Genomic DNA, 14,622 nt, shown 5'->3' on the forward strand with positions numbered 1-14,622 from the left:
ACAAAAAGTCATTTAATCTATAATGAAATTAAATGATATATACGTTTTGAATTTTTATTTCATGAAATTAGTTTAATCAATAAAATGTTATTTTATTGATAAATTTGTTATATAACTTGCGTGTTTGATTTTTTAAAAATGTAAATTTGACATTTTTATAGTACTTTTTATCGTAAATTGATGTGTGCTAATTTTAATTTATACTATCCTATCTTTTCGTGTAATTATTTAAGTATGATATTGCTAAATAACTTGCTTTCTAAATTTACTCAATAATTATAATACACTTAAATGGTCAAAATAATTAACATTATGTTGATGTGGTAAAGTTAAACTCGTGTTTTCTAAATAAGATTTCATGTTAGTGCTTAAACCAACACTTGATATAATCAAGGGAAAGAAAAATGTTAATAATAAACTTATATTAAATATGATAATATATGAACAATGATTTAGCATAAACAAGAGAGAAAATTTAAAAAAAAAAAAGTAGTAGTAAGTTTTTAAAATTTAAATAAGACAATAAAGAATACAAAATGAGATTTCTAAGAGAATATACTATTCCAACACTGGATTAAGTGAAAAACAGGTAAAAAAAAAGTGAATATATTATTTCCATAATACAAGTTTTTATTACTGCTGTATTATAGATGGCTAAAGAAAAAAAAAAATGCATTTTTTACACAACTATTTATGGAATAATTTAGTATTGATTAAGATAATTTAGTTTTTTTTTTCTATCTATACCTTACTAGACAACAGGCAATTTTATAAAATTGAATTAAATCTAAACAGAAATAAAATTTTCAGTCACGAACCTTATACAGCATCACAAGTCCAAAGTCATGCAGTGACTTTGACATCACTGAATTTTAGCCTTAAATGATTCTGACTGGTGAAAGGTGATATACGGTACACATTACAATGAAAACACTTGACAATGAAGCAAAGAAGTTCGCCAGATCAATCATACAAAGGACACTTCATATATCAGACACCAAAGATCCAAGAACGATCTTAAAATTAAACTTAATGCAAGTTAACAACTCGTCCCGATCATTCTTCAGTGTCATCTTCAGAGAGTAAGGTCCCTGCAAAACGAAAAGTGAGGGAAATGAGCTCAGTAATGTGAGGTTTAACCAAAACAAAATTTTGCTGTCTAAGACAGATGACTAAACCAAGAAGACAGAATTCAAGAAAATTTTACCACGTGATTATTCTGTGCCTTAGGACCCAACCAAAACATCAGTACAGTAAGTGACAAAATAGGTGCTGATTATCACCTTATCAGTGTCTATTACCCTGAGTGCCAGATCAAGCATCAAACGAAACAAAATTGTCTTTTTGTGGGAGATGGCTACTCTCACATTTCACATTCAGCTACGTTTTTTTCTTGTTACAATAGGATGGTTTTTTTTAGAGGGCTGTATTAATTAAGAAGAGATTATATAAATGTGACAGATGTTTATTTCATGTAAGGAGTTAACACCACTTTTAACACAAAACCTCCAGACAATAATATTTAATTTTATCATTTTTTTTTAATATAGAACTTAGATTCATACTTAAATTATTCTGAACAGAGTAATTACGAAGCTGTAATATTTTTCTTTTATCTTGTGGTTTGACCTTAATAACTAGTTATTTTTCTGTTTTGTCATCAGCTTTATTTTCTATTGCATGGGTTATTGTTTTTGTGGGGATGTAGCACTATACGGTGGAGTGGTTTGTTAGACTCTCTTTTCCGGATATTGCTTTATCTGCCTAATACTATTTGGTTTGGCCTAGTAGGCTCATTGAAAAAGTAATCAGACAAAAATAACATACTTCTCTCTCTAAAATTTTATCTCTGCCTTCTCTTTCTTTCCTTTGGCAAAGGATACCATTCATAATTCTGGCTTCCCTGTTTCTGGTTATGGACATTCTCCGAGTTGTTCTCCCTGAATCCAAATTTCATCACAGTTTTCTAAGATTTAGACATAGTGACACACCATGTGGAATGCACACTTCATCCCCAAATCCCTGACACGAAACATTGAAAGAGATCACAACAGTTGACATTTAGGAAAAGCAAACATCCCAGCACCCGCTCTAACTTTACCATTTTCATCTACCACTTCCTTCTAGCTACCTTTAGCAGGAAACTCCTTCCCTTCTAATATTCTATTACATCTATCCACCAGTGCATAAATGTGCCCATCCATCCTTATAGCTCCAGTCTATTCTATTATTCACCTTCTGCCTAAGAAGGCCTTATATCCCTAGAAGATTAGAAAGGTTTGCACGCTATGAAGCCCAGATACGGATACGGACAAAGATGCAACACGGATAAGGACACGGAGCTAGGGCTAAATTGAAAAAATAGAGGACATGGGACGCGGCATGTATACACACATTAGTTTCGAACTGTCAACTAACACAAAAATGAATTTAATCTATCTATCTAATATCTAAAAAGTGAAAAGTAGTGATCATATAAGATTTGTTCCTTATTTTTATAATCATAATAGAAACTTATATAATAAGTTTAGAAGTTTGTGATTTTTTTAGAAAATCATTAGATTTGTGGTTATTAACACTCTGTTGGATTGGAGCCATGTAAAAATCATGTCAAAGACAAAAAAAATGTTTTTCAAATTGGACACTTTACGGATGTGTGTCATAAGAGTATCGTATGTGCGTTGGTGTCCGATATGTGTCAGACAAGGGACACGCCATTTATGAGGTGTGTCCGATCTCCATAGTTTGCATGTGCATGGGACCAACAACTGAGTCAAATCTAACCTTTCAGACAATTATATAAAATAAATAAATCCAGCACATGAATCATATATTGTTCTTGCCTACTAAAAGTTTAAATGCCACTTGAAAAGAATCATGCTCGACTAGCTGCAAAGTATTTCATAAATTAAAAAAATATTAAGAACCTTAGAAGATACTATAGATGGAAGTATGAACACCAATGACTTAATATAAAAAAGACAAAGGCCTAATGTTCAGTTAAACTCTTTATAGTAAAAGCATGTTCTAACGGTTATTTTTCTGAAGCTTCATTCAGCATTCCTTTATCACTTTTGATTGAATTATCTTCCACTTGATTAACATTTCTTGATAAAGCTTATACTGTTCTTCCCATATGTCCGAACATAATCTATCAATAGGAGATACTTCAACTTTCCCCAAATACATTTGTTCCTAATTTTATCTTTCCTCGTGTCTAACCATATAATCTCTGCTACACATGCTTATCACTGCCTAATATTAACTATCATAGAGCATTGACCATCTTATACATGTACTGTAACAGACATTTGATGTCACAGGTCTCGCTTTAAACACTTTTAGCCAACAGAGACTGATTTAGACAGGCATAATAACGACTATTGATTCAAATTCAATATGTTACATGGGTTTGTTAACTCAGTCTCCATGACCATCACAGATATAAATAGCATTTCAATGATCACTTATTTGCATGTTCAATGGTAGCAAAATGACTTCTGACTGATTCGTGATGTCACAGAGAGAGAACAAGACAACTTTTAAAAGTACATTTAGATATAGGAAAACTTGTTATGTGAAAAAAGGGTAGTTTGAATGTCTCCAATAAACCCACTTTTCAAAAGGAAAAGAAAATCATGTGTAAAAGAACTACATGTGAGATCTCCTGGAAGTAACACTGCAAGACATTTCACATTCTAATGGGATAAATTTAATTACTCTCTTGATCATAGAAAACTTTAAATTGCAATAGTTTTTAAGTTAGAAGCCTATAAAAGAGAAGATGGTGCAATACACACCAACTGCAAATTTGTAGATGCCAAACATAAAAAATAAATTAGCACCAGAATCAAAGGAAACTATATTTCCTGATAGGATTATAGTTTTACAAAGTCATCAGCATTGGTAAGATAGTGATAAAATGAAACTAACCGGTGGAGTAATCACAGGCAATGTTTGGGTGTGTGAAATCACAAAATTGCCATTAGAAACAGGGCACTTCACTTCGTTACAAAGATCAATGTTTTCTGTATGGACAGGCACCCCAACGTATGAAACTCCAATTACTACCTCTCCACCAAGGATAGATTTACCTGCATGAAGGATAGACAGAAATCTTACTTGTAATTTGTTAAAATGACAAGTGATACTCTGAGATAAGGAGCAAATAAAGTGAGCCAAAAATATAAATGATAGCTTCTGAATCATTTGCCAATTACAGGCCTCTAGACAAATTATTTTGCTTACACATACTTAAAGTTTAAAAACAACGCTGAAATGTATGCAATGTACATGCAGATAAAATAAAATTTGATGGAATTTTTGAAAACAACAAAACTAGACAAATAAGAAGAGAGGATAAGGGTATTACCTGAAGTAGCATAGATCTTAAAGGTAGCCGGATGGCCACTCTTCACAGGGTCTGGTGATATATCAACTCCAGTCACCTTCACAGGATAGTTTGCCTTCTTATCTGCAAGGATTGTTGAATGGAAAAATAAATATACACAAGAAGATAACCATAATCTAAATAATCTGAACAAACCATAAACACAACAGATAAGCTACCAGAACTACATGACATCACACAGTGATACAAAAATTAATATAAAGAGAAATATTAGCAATACGTGCTCTTGCTCAGACTAAAGCACGCCTTAATATATACTAAAATTTATTAAAAATGACAGTTTCATAGGTCTCACCTAGCATCCAAAATATACGGTTGCTTAAATGAACTCTTTAGCTTAATTTTATGGATCTTGAAATATCATACAGATTTAAACACTATTCAATGAAACTCATCTCAATATTAAAGTTGCTATATAGTCTTTGTTTAATCTAGTTTTGCGGATCCTACGATTGATTCCTTTTAATGATTTTTTTTTTGGGATCAAAGTTCTATTTCTTGAGTTTCATCATTCAAATTGTTTAGGTTTCATTGCACGTTCTGTCTTGTTGATCGATAATTTATCTCCTCGATAGTTTTTTTTTTCTCAAAAATATTTTAAGCAACATTTCTATAGAATCAATTGTGCTAGTATAGTCAACGCCAGCTCATATGCTTGGATGCTACAAAAATTTAAGAAACAGTTTTTATCACTGATCAACCTCTTAAAAACGCACACGGGAGGAGATAGTGGTAAGGAGCCAACCACTTTCATGATTTTGTTGTTTTCAATAAATTTCAACCTAATAATAGCATGTTCCTGCAGTTTTTCTTCGTCCAAAATAACAGGTTCCGATTTCAAACAGAAACCAAATCAAGACCCAAAAAAGAGGTTTATATTTTCGCATAAACTTTGAAATTTGCAGGACCAATTGGACTGTGGGAAAGGGAACAGAAAAACCCCATTATACAGATGAAAAGTTAATATCAACAAACAGAAGTAGTCAAACATTAAAACACAGAGAAGTAAAACTGAATTTCTAATCCTATCTTTAACTGAACGGATCAAACCAAAATGATAAGAATAAAAGGTCAACACAGAAAGAGAGAGTGACGAAGTACCGCAGTAAGAGATTTTAGTTGCAGCTTGTGCTTGAAAAGGTGAAAGGAAGAGAATGGATAAGGAAAAGATAAGGTAGAGTTTGGGAAGAGAGTGAAACTCCATGGCTCAGTGCAAATCAGTGAACAAGGAACAAAGCTTGGATGAAGGAGAGGTGAGAAATACCGATAAACACAAGGTTTTGCTTAGATATTAAACAAAATTAGTGGCTCCCGCAATATGAACCAAGGAATACAGCAGATTCAACGTTCAATATGACTGTGAAAGCACGTGAGCGCGTGTGGGTATTTTTCCTTTTTCAATTACCAAAATGAAAATAACATTTAGCACAGTAGTTTTTATTTTTTTTAAAAATAGTGCAAAAAGTTATACCAAAATAGTATAAAAACAATAATGATATCAGCATGATGTAAATTTCGTTATGTTAAATCGTAGAAGTTATAAATTTTATTTTTCATTATTGAATCGTAAGAGTTATAAATTACAATAAACATATGACAAGCACCGCGTGGAGTGCATGGATGTAGTCTTCTAATAAAATACAGAGGTCATGGATTCATTTAGTTAACTAGATCCTAAGAGGCTACATCTAAGTTGTTTATTAACCTTCTTTGTATTAACAAAAAGGCATTTAAAGAAGTTTACTTAAATCTATAAACGTGATATTAAAGTTAATCTGCAACGTTCAAGCTTAATTTTAACTTTCGTAAACTAAAAAACATGATTTTCCTTTAATTAATTAAATTATTTGTTCAACTCCAACGTTTAACCTCGATGGTTCTATATATCATCTTCTAGTATATCATTAATAAAAAAAAAAAAAAAAAACTGATTAAACTGTTAGGAATCCATTAATTAATGAACATATTCAATTCAAGCACAATCTAGGAAATGAACAAAAAGTTACTTATTTATCAGCATCTCCCTGCAAATGATGTTGGAACTCCAATAAACCTGTTGGTCAAGACCTATGGTACAACAACCCACCATATTTCGACCACTTCAACTGCTCATCCAACTTCATACTTTAGAAACCAAAAAACATACAATTGAAAAACTCTTCCTAATCATGACAAAACCTTTCAGACAGAGATACTTCGTTCTGTGTGAGAATAGTAAGGTTATCCCCATTCCACGCCAAGTTTCTTAAATGCACTCTTTAGCAAGCAATCACATTCAAGAAATGGTAATAAAATTGAATAACCGAAACAGAAATACTTAAAATAAACAATAAGCGAAGTATTTAGGACGCAAAACGAAAATTATCCTTTCCACATTACTGTTTCACTTTCTCACAATCAACTACTAAAATGCTACTCATTTTTTAGTCCATAGTCCACGCTACAGTTACGGAACATCAAAACAGTATCATCATCATCAGTTTCATAAATTCAGATTCTACATTCCTTCCGCAGAAGTTATTACTGTTGGGCGCACTGTACCCTCTGTGCACCACCAGGCATATCATCATCCTCCTCATATGCTTCCTGAGCAGCTTGTTGCTGCCTCCTCCTAGACTCCTCATCCATATTGACATCATGAAGTGTGGTCTCCTCACATTCGTCCAGCTCCATGTCTGTTAACTGAGAAGGCTGCTTTGGGGGCAGAACGGCTTCCAAAGCCTTAACCTGATCAGGATTTAGAAAATCTGGGAATTCCACAGTGAAGTGAAGATAAAGCTTCCCCTTCATGAATGGCCTCTGGTACATGGGCATCCCCTCGTCATTAATAGCCTTGTATGAATCTGCATGTGTAGACCTTACAAAAGTTAATGATCACAGATAAATAGAAACCTAAAAGGATTACATGTGAATCATTTATGTACCAGGTTTCACAACTTCCCCAGGATTTGATTTGATAAGAAGCTGACGGCCATCCAAGTGGGTCAGGACAAATTGGAAACCACACAAAGCCTCAGTGAGAGACAAGGTGTGCTCAACAAAAAGATCTTCAGCCTTTCTTCTGAATTTAGGATGCTCCTTCTGCTGAAGCACAAAGACAATATCCCCAGTAATTGTGTCCGGCTGCACACACAAACAATCATTAAACGTCAGATAAACTATGTAATCAATAATCATAAACTAAATGCCAATAAGTATCACAGCATACCGCTTCATCAGCTTCACCAGGGAATGTAATCTTCTGCCCATTCTGCATCCCCTTTTCCACAATTACTTCAAGAACTTTCTTCTCCTGCACAACCTTCTCTCCCTTGCATTGTGGGCAGCGATCTCTATCATTGATAGTTTCTCCAGTACCCTTACATTCATTGCAAGCATGCTGCATTTGTTGAATCATGGATGGACCAAGGTGTCTTATAGAAACCTTCATACCAGTTCCTTGACAACCAGCACACTTCATTGAAGCCCCGGATTTAGAACCCTTGCTGTAAACAATTCACAAACAACTAATACAATAAACCCCATGGATAGAACACACAACATAATGCAAACAATAAAATCCAACGGGATAAATATGATTCCGCTTATATAGTCCAGTAAATATAAAAACGTTGTTTTGTTATGCATGGCACATGTCCACAAATGAGAAAACAAAAGGAGTCATTATATAGGTGATCATTGTCCTACACAGAGGGACTAAAAAGTAGCAAACACTAATCGCATCCTTCCCTCAAAACCAAATAAGGCATTATTCACTTGAACTTAATTGGAGTCAAGAACTAAATCGTTCAATGCACCTACAAAGAATAAAAACCACTCCATGTCTAAATTAAATCAAAAAACAAAAACTGTCCCTAAAAATTAATTTGTTCATAAAAGAAAACATTCAACCTCCCAACAATATAAAGTAGATCATGTCCAAACCAACTAATAACATAGTTCTAAATCCAATACAAACGACTTTTCCAAAAAAGAAAGCTACTATAATCAATACCAAACAAATTCTGAAACACCCACCCACTGCACTTGGAGCATATGACATTTCTAGAGAGGGACAGCTTCTTTGAAGTCCCTAGGTAAAGGTCCTCTAGAGAGACCTTGAGAGGGTGAACCACATCTTCTCCGCGCCTCTGTCTCCTACCTCGACTACTACCACCTGTTCACATAGCCTTAACCCCATTAGCACACAGTCAAACTTATCATAAGATTATGAATCAATTAAAATTAACAAACATCCATTAAATGAATAGCCATACCTGATCCAAAAGGACTCCCACCGCCAAAGAAAGATGAAAATATATCAAATGGATCATGGCCACCGCCACCACCCATTCCTTCCTTAAGCGCATCTTCACCATACTGATCATATATCTCACGCTTCTCAGGATCACTCAGAACCTCATAAGCTTGAGCCAACTCTTTAAACTACACCATACAACAAAAAAAACATAAGCATAGCCTCACTTGCATAAAAGCTACAGAGGACAGGGACAGAAAGCAATTAATCCCTAATTCAACCAACAACCCCTAATTAACCTCACAATTGAAACCTAAATCAAGGAATTAAACCCTGATCAGAGTAGAAATGGAATAATTGAGAACTGATAAGGTACCTTCTCGGGATCACCGCCCTTGTCGGGGTGATTCTTGATGGCAGCTTTCTTGTAAGCCTTCTTCAAATCATCCTGTGAAGCGTTTTTGGAGACGCCGAGGATTTCGTAGTAGCGTGTGTTATCGCTCTTCTTTGGTGCCCTCCCAAACATCGTGCTCTAATGGATCGAAATGGAAACCCTAGTTTGAGGATGCGAAGAACAGCGAGAAGGGAAAGTTAGATCGGAACAAACTAGAGAAGAAGAAACACCCTAGATATGAAAACTCTAGAGTTGAATATTTATATTTATATTAAAATTCTTCTTTATTTTTGTCTCTATTTTTTGTGGTGGAGATTCAGTGAAGAGTGATAAATGGACGGCTGCGATAGGGGTGTTTGTGGCATGGGTCCCAGAGTAGAAGAGTCTAGAATTTTTTGTTTGCTTGTTTAGGTGAAGTTGAAGATTTGAACCATTGGATATGAATGTGTGTTTGATTTGGAATTTTGTTCTAGATCCTTCCCCGTAAGCTCTAGGAAATGCAGGAGGGTTCTATTTCTTTTTCTGATGTTATATTCTTTAAAAATATTTTTTTTTATTTTTTATTTAATTCAGTCAAACTTGTAATACCATAACTTTTTAAGCAAAGGAGGGTCAGATATATATATATATATATATATATATATATATATTCTTACATTTACTTTATAATTTTATTTTTTAAATAATTTATTTTAAAAATTTAAATTAATTATTTTATTAACATAATATTTAAATTTTTAAAATTTAACTATTTCTTTTAATTTGATCATTTTTTAAATTTATAATATAAATATTAACATTTAATTTTATAATTATAAGAATATATAATAAAAAGTTGTTACTTTTTATCATTATAATAAAAAGTAAACATTTGCATAAAAAAGTTAAGTGAATGTGAATTTGCTAAAGTATTTTTTAATTGTGTTGTAAACCAAATGTTGATAGAAGTGTTTTTTCTTTGTGATTTGTAGTTTTGTAATAATGTTTAACTTATTTTACTAGGATGTTAATTTACTGTTTCAAAATAATTTATTCATGTTAAGTTATTTTATTTTCAAAAGAAAATAGAAATATGAAAGTTAATTACATTTCAGAAATTTTTTTCAGTTACAAATTTTTAATGATTTGATGTAATGTTATATTTGTTTTTGTTTTAATTATTTATTTTTAATAGAATGCCTTTTTATTAAAAAAATGTTAACTATTTTAAACTATCAAGAGATTTTTATACAAATATTATTTGAATCTTAATGTGTATACAAAATTGACTGTAAAATATTTAAAAATTAAATTAATTTATAATTATTAAAACTTATAACTACGTAATCTTAATATTTGAGTAAATATTAAGATAAGTTTGAGATGTTTATGCATATAAATTATTGAAAATTTTATTTCTGAGTACCATATGTAGAAGTTTATATATATATATATATATATATATATATATATATATATATATATATATATATATATATATATATATATATATATATAACAATTATTTATATAAAAACAATTAAAATTTGTGAAAAAGAAACTAAAAATATTAAAAGGGATAAGCGAATTTTTTATTTAAGAATTTTTTAACAATTTTACAAAGTTTTATGTGATAAATTTGAAGGAGACAAAGTTTAATTCCAAAAGGAGATAATATGTATTTGATTTAATTTTTTTAATTTGTCATCAATAACATATATTAATAACATGTAACGTAAAGATGATAAAAAATATATAGATTTGTAAAAAAAAATGTTGATTCATTCGATAAATCCAAACTACATTTAATTATTGATTAATTTGATTAAGATTTCATTAAAACGTTATGATGGAATACAAGGTAATTATTATTTTGACTCAACCTCTTATATCTAATATAAATATTATCTTAACACGTATATTTTTCGTTAAATCTAAGTATTATTTTTAATAGAGTCATTTCTACCAAAATATTTATTTTTTAAAACACAGTTGCTCTTGAATATAAATTGATTATTCTTTAAATCCAATCACTTATGATTAAATTATTTTGTTAAACAAATTATGTGATTTAGATCACGGGTTGCTAACTAAAACTGAGATAATATTCTAATACATATATTAAATAATATAAAGATCTTATTTAACACAAAAATATTCTTATTCACAAAAAAAAATGACCCAAGATTGCTTAAAATATTAAGAATATTAAGTTTATATGATGACACTTCATGTTCCTTTTGAAAGAATGAATACGCAAACAATTTCTACATATAAAATAAGTATTAAAATATCTAAACAAATATTATAAATATTTTACTTGTTAGATAAAGTTATATAAACACAAATTACTTTATACTTATCGAATGGACCAAATATTTTAACCTTTCATAAATACATTTTACGTTTTAGTTTAAATATTTACAGAAATCAAAATAGAAATCTAAACAAAAATACATTTAAAAAATGTTAATATTTGATTCAATTGTTGATCATGGTTTAATTTACCCTTTTACAATCTGAAGCTGTTTTATTAATTAGTTTTTATCAAATGTTTAACATATTAGTTTTGGAAATTTTTACGACTTTTTCTTTTAAGAAACTTTAAGCCACTTTCAAGCTAACTTTAACAAATTAATATATAAAAATAATCACCAATGAGATATTATTTTAATTAGATTGAATATCGAAAAATCGATAGTATATTTCTATATCTAAATTTTAATTATTATACCTTTTAAAGATTACTATCCTATTCTTTTTTTAAAAAAAAATAAAAATAAATTAACTAATTTGTTTGAAAATATCATTCATTTTTCAATAGTTTTTCTCTTAAGACTTTTCTTTTTATTCTTATTTGAAATTCTATATTCTTCCTTAGTTCTTACACCTCTTCTCCTGCCTTTTTCTTTTTCACCCCTTCCCCAATTATTTCATATCGTTTTTAATTTAAATTAAGTAGTCTCTTTGTTCCTAATTATAAGACAATATTCTCTAATTATTTTAGGGTAATTAATACATTTAGTACAAAAAATAATAATATATTTTATTTTCAATATAATGAAAAACTACTAATAAAAGACTATTAACGTTAATTTTTATTTGATAAATATACACATAATTTCTAAAGATAAAAATTATATTCAAACAACATTGATAAAAATTAAATTTCTGTACTAATATCCTTTTATTGTATTAAAATAAAAATATTAGTATTTATTATGCGAAATTACTGTATACATTAACTTTTTGTCTTTCTTTTATTATTAATTATCAATATACATATACATATTAATTAATAGTTATGTAATATTTATATATATAAAATTACTTGGTCACGAAGTCAACAAAAATAATTAGTTGGTCATAAGTTTGCAAAGATATTCTCCTAAATAGGAGTATGACAATAGATGAATATATTGAGATGTATCGTGCATAATGATTATTTATAGTATTTGCATGGGTTAAATCTTTTTTGGTTTACGATTCATGGGTTTATATAGTAATGTTAAAACATACTATTTGACTCGATCCGGTTTGATCCATTACGAGTTTATCATTTAGTGAGTCAATTCAACTTGACTTATTTATTAGCGAGTCAAAAAATTTCGAACTCGGTTGTGGTGGGTAAACAGGTTGGCTCAGTAGCTCACTTAATTACATTTTTTTTTTAAAATATTACAAACTTTTTATAATTCAAATCTAAACAAATTTCATTCTCAAAATTCACTCCCAACATGGGATGTTTAATTAGTATTGAAATAAGGAACTTAAATAATTTTTTCAATGAAAAACAATAAAAAATATTTTTTTATAAAATTAAAATTAAATTTTAATAAAATAAAATTAGGTAGGTGGGTTGGTGGACCAACCTAACCCACCACAGGTTCAACCCGCATGAGTCAAGTTTAAATGAGTCGGGTTGAAATCTGACCAATTTTTTCAAACCTAACCCGGCCGAACCCGTGGTGGGCCGGGTTAATCCGCGAGTTGTGACCCATTTTGATAACTCTAGGTTTATATCATTTTAGGATTTCATAACCCAATTAATTACCTTTAATTCGTTGTCATTTTGTTATAGTTTATGCTTAAAGTAATATTACTTACGTGGATGTATGAGGATATCTCCTTCTCCGCTGACATGTTGGCCTAGGTGTTCCCCTCCTTGGTCCTTTAATACACTAATCCTTTGGGGGCGAGACATTTTGGCTGAGAGTCTATGGTGATGGTCATGGAAGAAAAATTCTCATATCTTGGTGTCTTGGGTTCTCCTGGGCCATATCAGTATAGTAACTTCCAGCCTCAATGACTACACAAGGGATGAAGAAGTTCAAACTAGAGTTTCATCTGGCTTGGCCCAACAATGATGGGACATTTCACTTTTCACTAGTAAAAAGGAGAGTCGATTAATGCCCACACTTGGATCTAAGTTGATCTGACACTTGGGGCTTGGGTTGGCAATGGTTGATTGTCCCCCTCACATCTATAAATAGTTTTTTTTTGTGCTTAAGATGACCTTTTTTCCTGATAATCGAAGAATTTCAAGTTGCTTTTGTATATGTGTCAAGTATGTCTTCGTCTTTGTCTTCATCTGGTTTTATCATTTTGGTCGATATGCCCATCTAGAGCGTTCAAGGGTGTCTTCTATTGTGTCATGTAGTAGTTCTAGTAGTGTTGAGACTACCTAGGTGGACAAGATTTTAGAGGGTGTTCCTCTGCGTACTATGTATGAATAGGTTAACAATAGTGTACAAACGTATTTATATCAACACAAATGGTTATCTTTAGGTCGTAGCTTTATCAATGAATTCCAAGTCTTAAAGGGGGTTGTCCAGACGATAGTGTATCTCTTAATTGAGTAAGGTTGGTAGGTAATGTATGTCATGCCCAAGAAGGGTACCTTCGAGACTTCTTTATATGTATTTGACCTTGATCACAAATCTTCATGCCAAACTCCCTTTTGATGAGTTGACCATAGGGGTATTACATGTGTTCAATGTCGCCCATACGCAACTTCACTATAATGTTGCGACAGTGCTCAAAGCATTTCATATAGTTTGTGAGCTTCTTAATTTTAAGTCTTCTCCTCAAGTGCTTTTGTATTATTATAGTACTCGACATAATGATCCTGTCAATTTGTTGTCCTTGTTCAATCAACCGAAGTTTTGTCTTTTTTCACATTATACCTCTTATCAATATCTAATTTCATCTCAATAAATAACAATTATTTTTGGGATAAAGTAAACTGTCTTCACGGTGGTCTCCATTGAGTGATGATAAAGTGTACAAAACCTTTGAAATAGTGTGAATATTTCTTTAAATGGTGTAAGTGATGATATTGGACTTGAGAAGTTAAGACATTAATGGGAGGTTCACCATAAAAAGTGACAAAATTGGGACCATTATAAAATTTAATAGTAAGAGCACTATAATTTGTCATATGTAGCCCAAGTGTCGCCAGCCATGAAACTCCCAAAATCACCTTAATTCAAGCAAACTGAAGTAAAAAGATAAAAATATTTATTGTATGTTCTTGAATCTAGATAGGTATGTGTTTTACCTTCCCTTCACAAATTAAATAGTGATCATTACCTAACAGGA

General features: G+C 31.0%; 2 protein-coding genes across 2 annotated transcripts; both read right to left on the bottom strand.

Moving 5' to 3' along the window:
- Positions 1 to 748: 748 nt before the first annotated feature.
- Positions 749 to 5,745, bottom strand: LOC106775942 (putative phosphatidylglycerol/phosphatidylinositol transfer protein DDB_G0282179). The gene is made up of 4 exons (XM_014663201.2): positions 5,513 to 5,745; positions 4,373 to 4,474; positions 3,934 to 4,094; positions 749 to 1,091 (listed from the first exon to the last, which is right to left on the bottom strand). The coding sequence occupies exons 1-4, from the start codon at positions 5,613 to 5,615 to the stop codon at positions 984 to 986; spliced, it is 474 nt and encodes a 157-aa protein (XP_014518687.1). The 5' UTR covers positions 5,616 to 5,745; the 3' UTR covers positions 749 to 983.
- A 960-nt stretch (positions 5,746 to 6,705) lies between these two features.
- LOC106756321 (dnaJ protein homolog) lies at positions 6,706 to 9,287 on the bottom strand. The gene is made up of 6 exons (XM_014638703.2): positions 9,025 to 9,287; positions 8,668 to 8,836; positions 8,429 to 8,567; positions 7,620 to 7,896; positions 7,336 to 7,534; positions 6,706 to 7,254 (listed from the first exon to the last, which is right to left on the bottom strand). The coding sequence occupies exons 1-6, from the start codon at positions 9,172 to 9,174 to the stop codon at positions 6,932 to 6,934; spliced, it is 1,257 nt and encodes a 418-aa protein (XP_014494189.1). The 5' UTR covers positions 9,175 to 9,287; the 3' UTR covers positions 6,706 to 6,931.
- Positions 9,288 to 14,622: the final 5,335 nt, after the last annotated feature.

This window comes from Vigna radiata, chromosome 2 (assembly GCF_000741045.1).
Source record: "Vigna radiata var. radiata cultivar VC1973A chromosome 2, Vradiata_ver6, whole genome shotgun sequence".
NCBI classification, from domain to species: domain Eukaryota; kingdom Viridiplantae; phylum Streptophyta; class Magnoliopsida; order Fabales; family Fabaceae; genus Vigna; species Vigna radiata.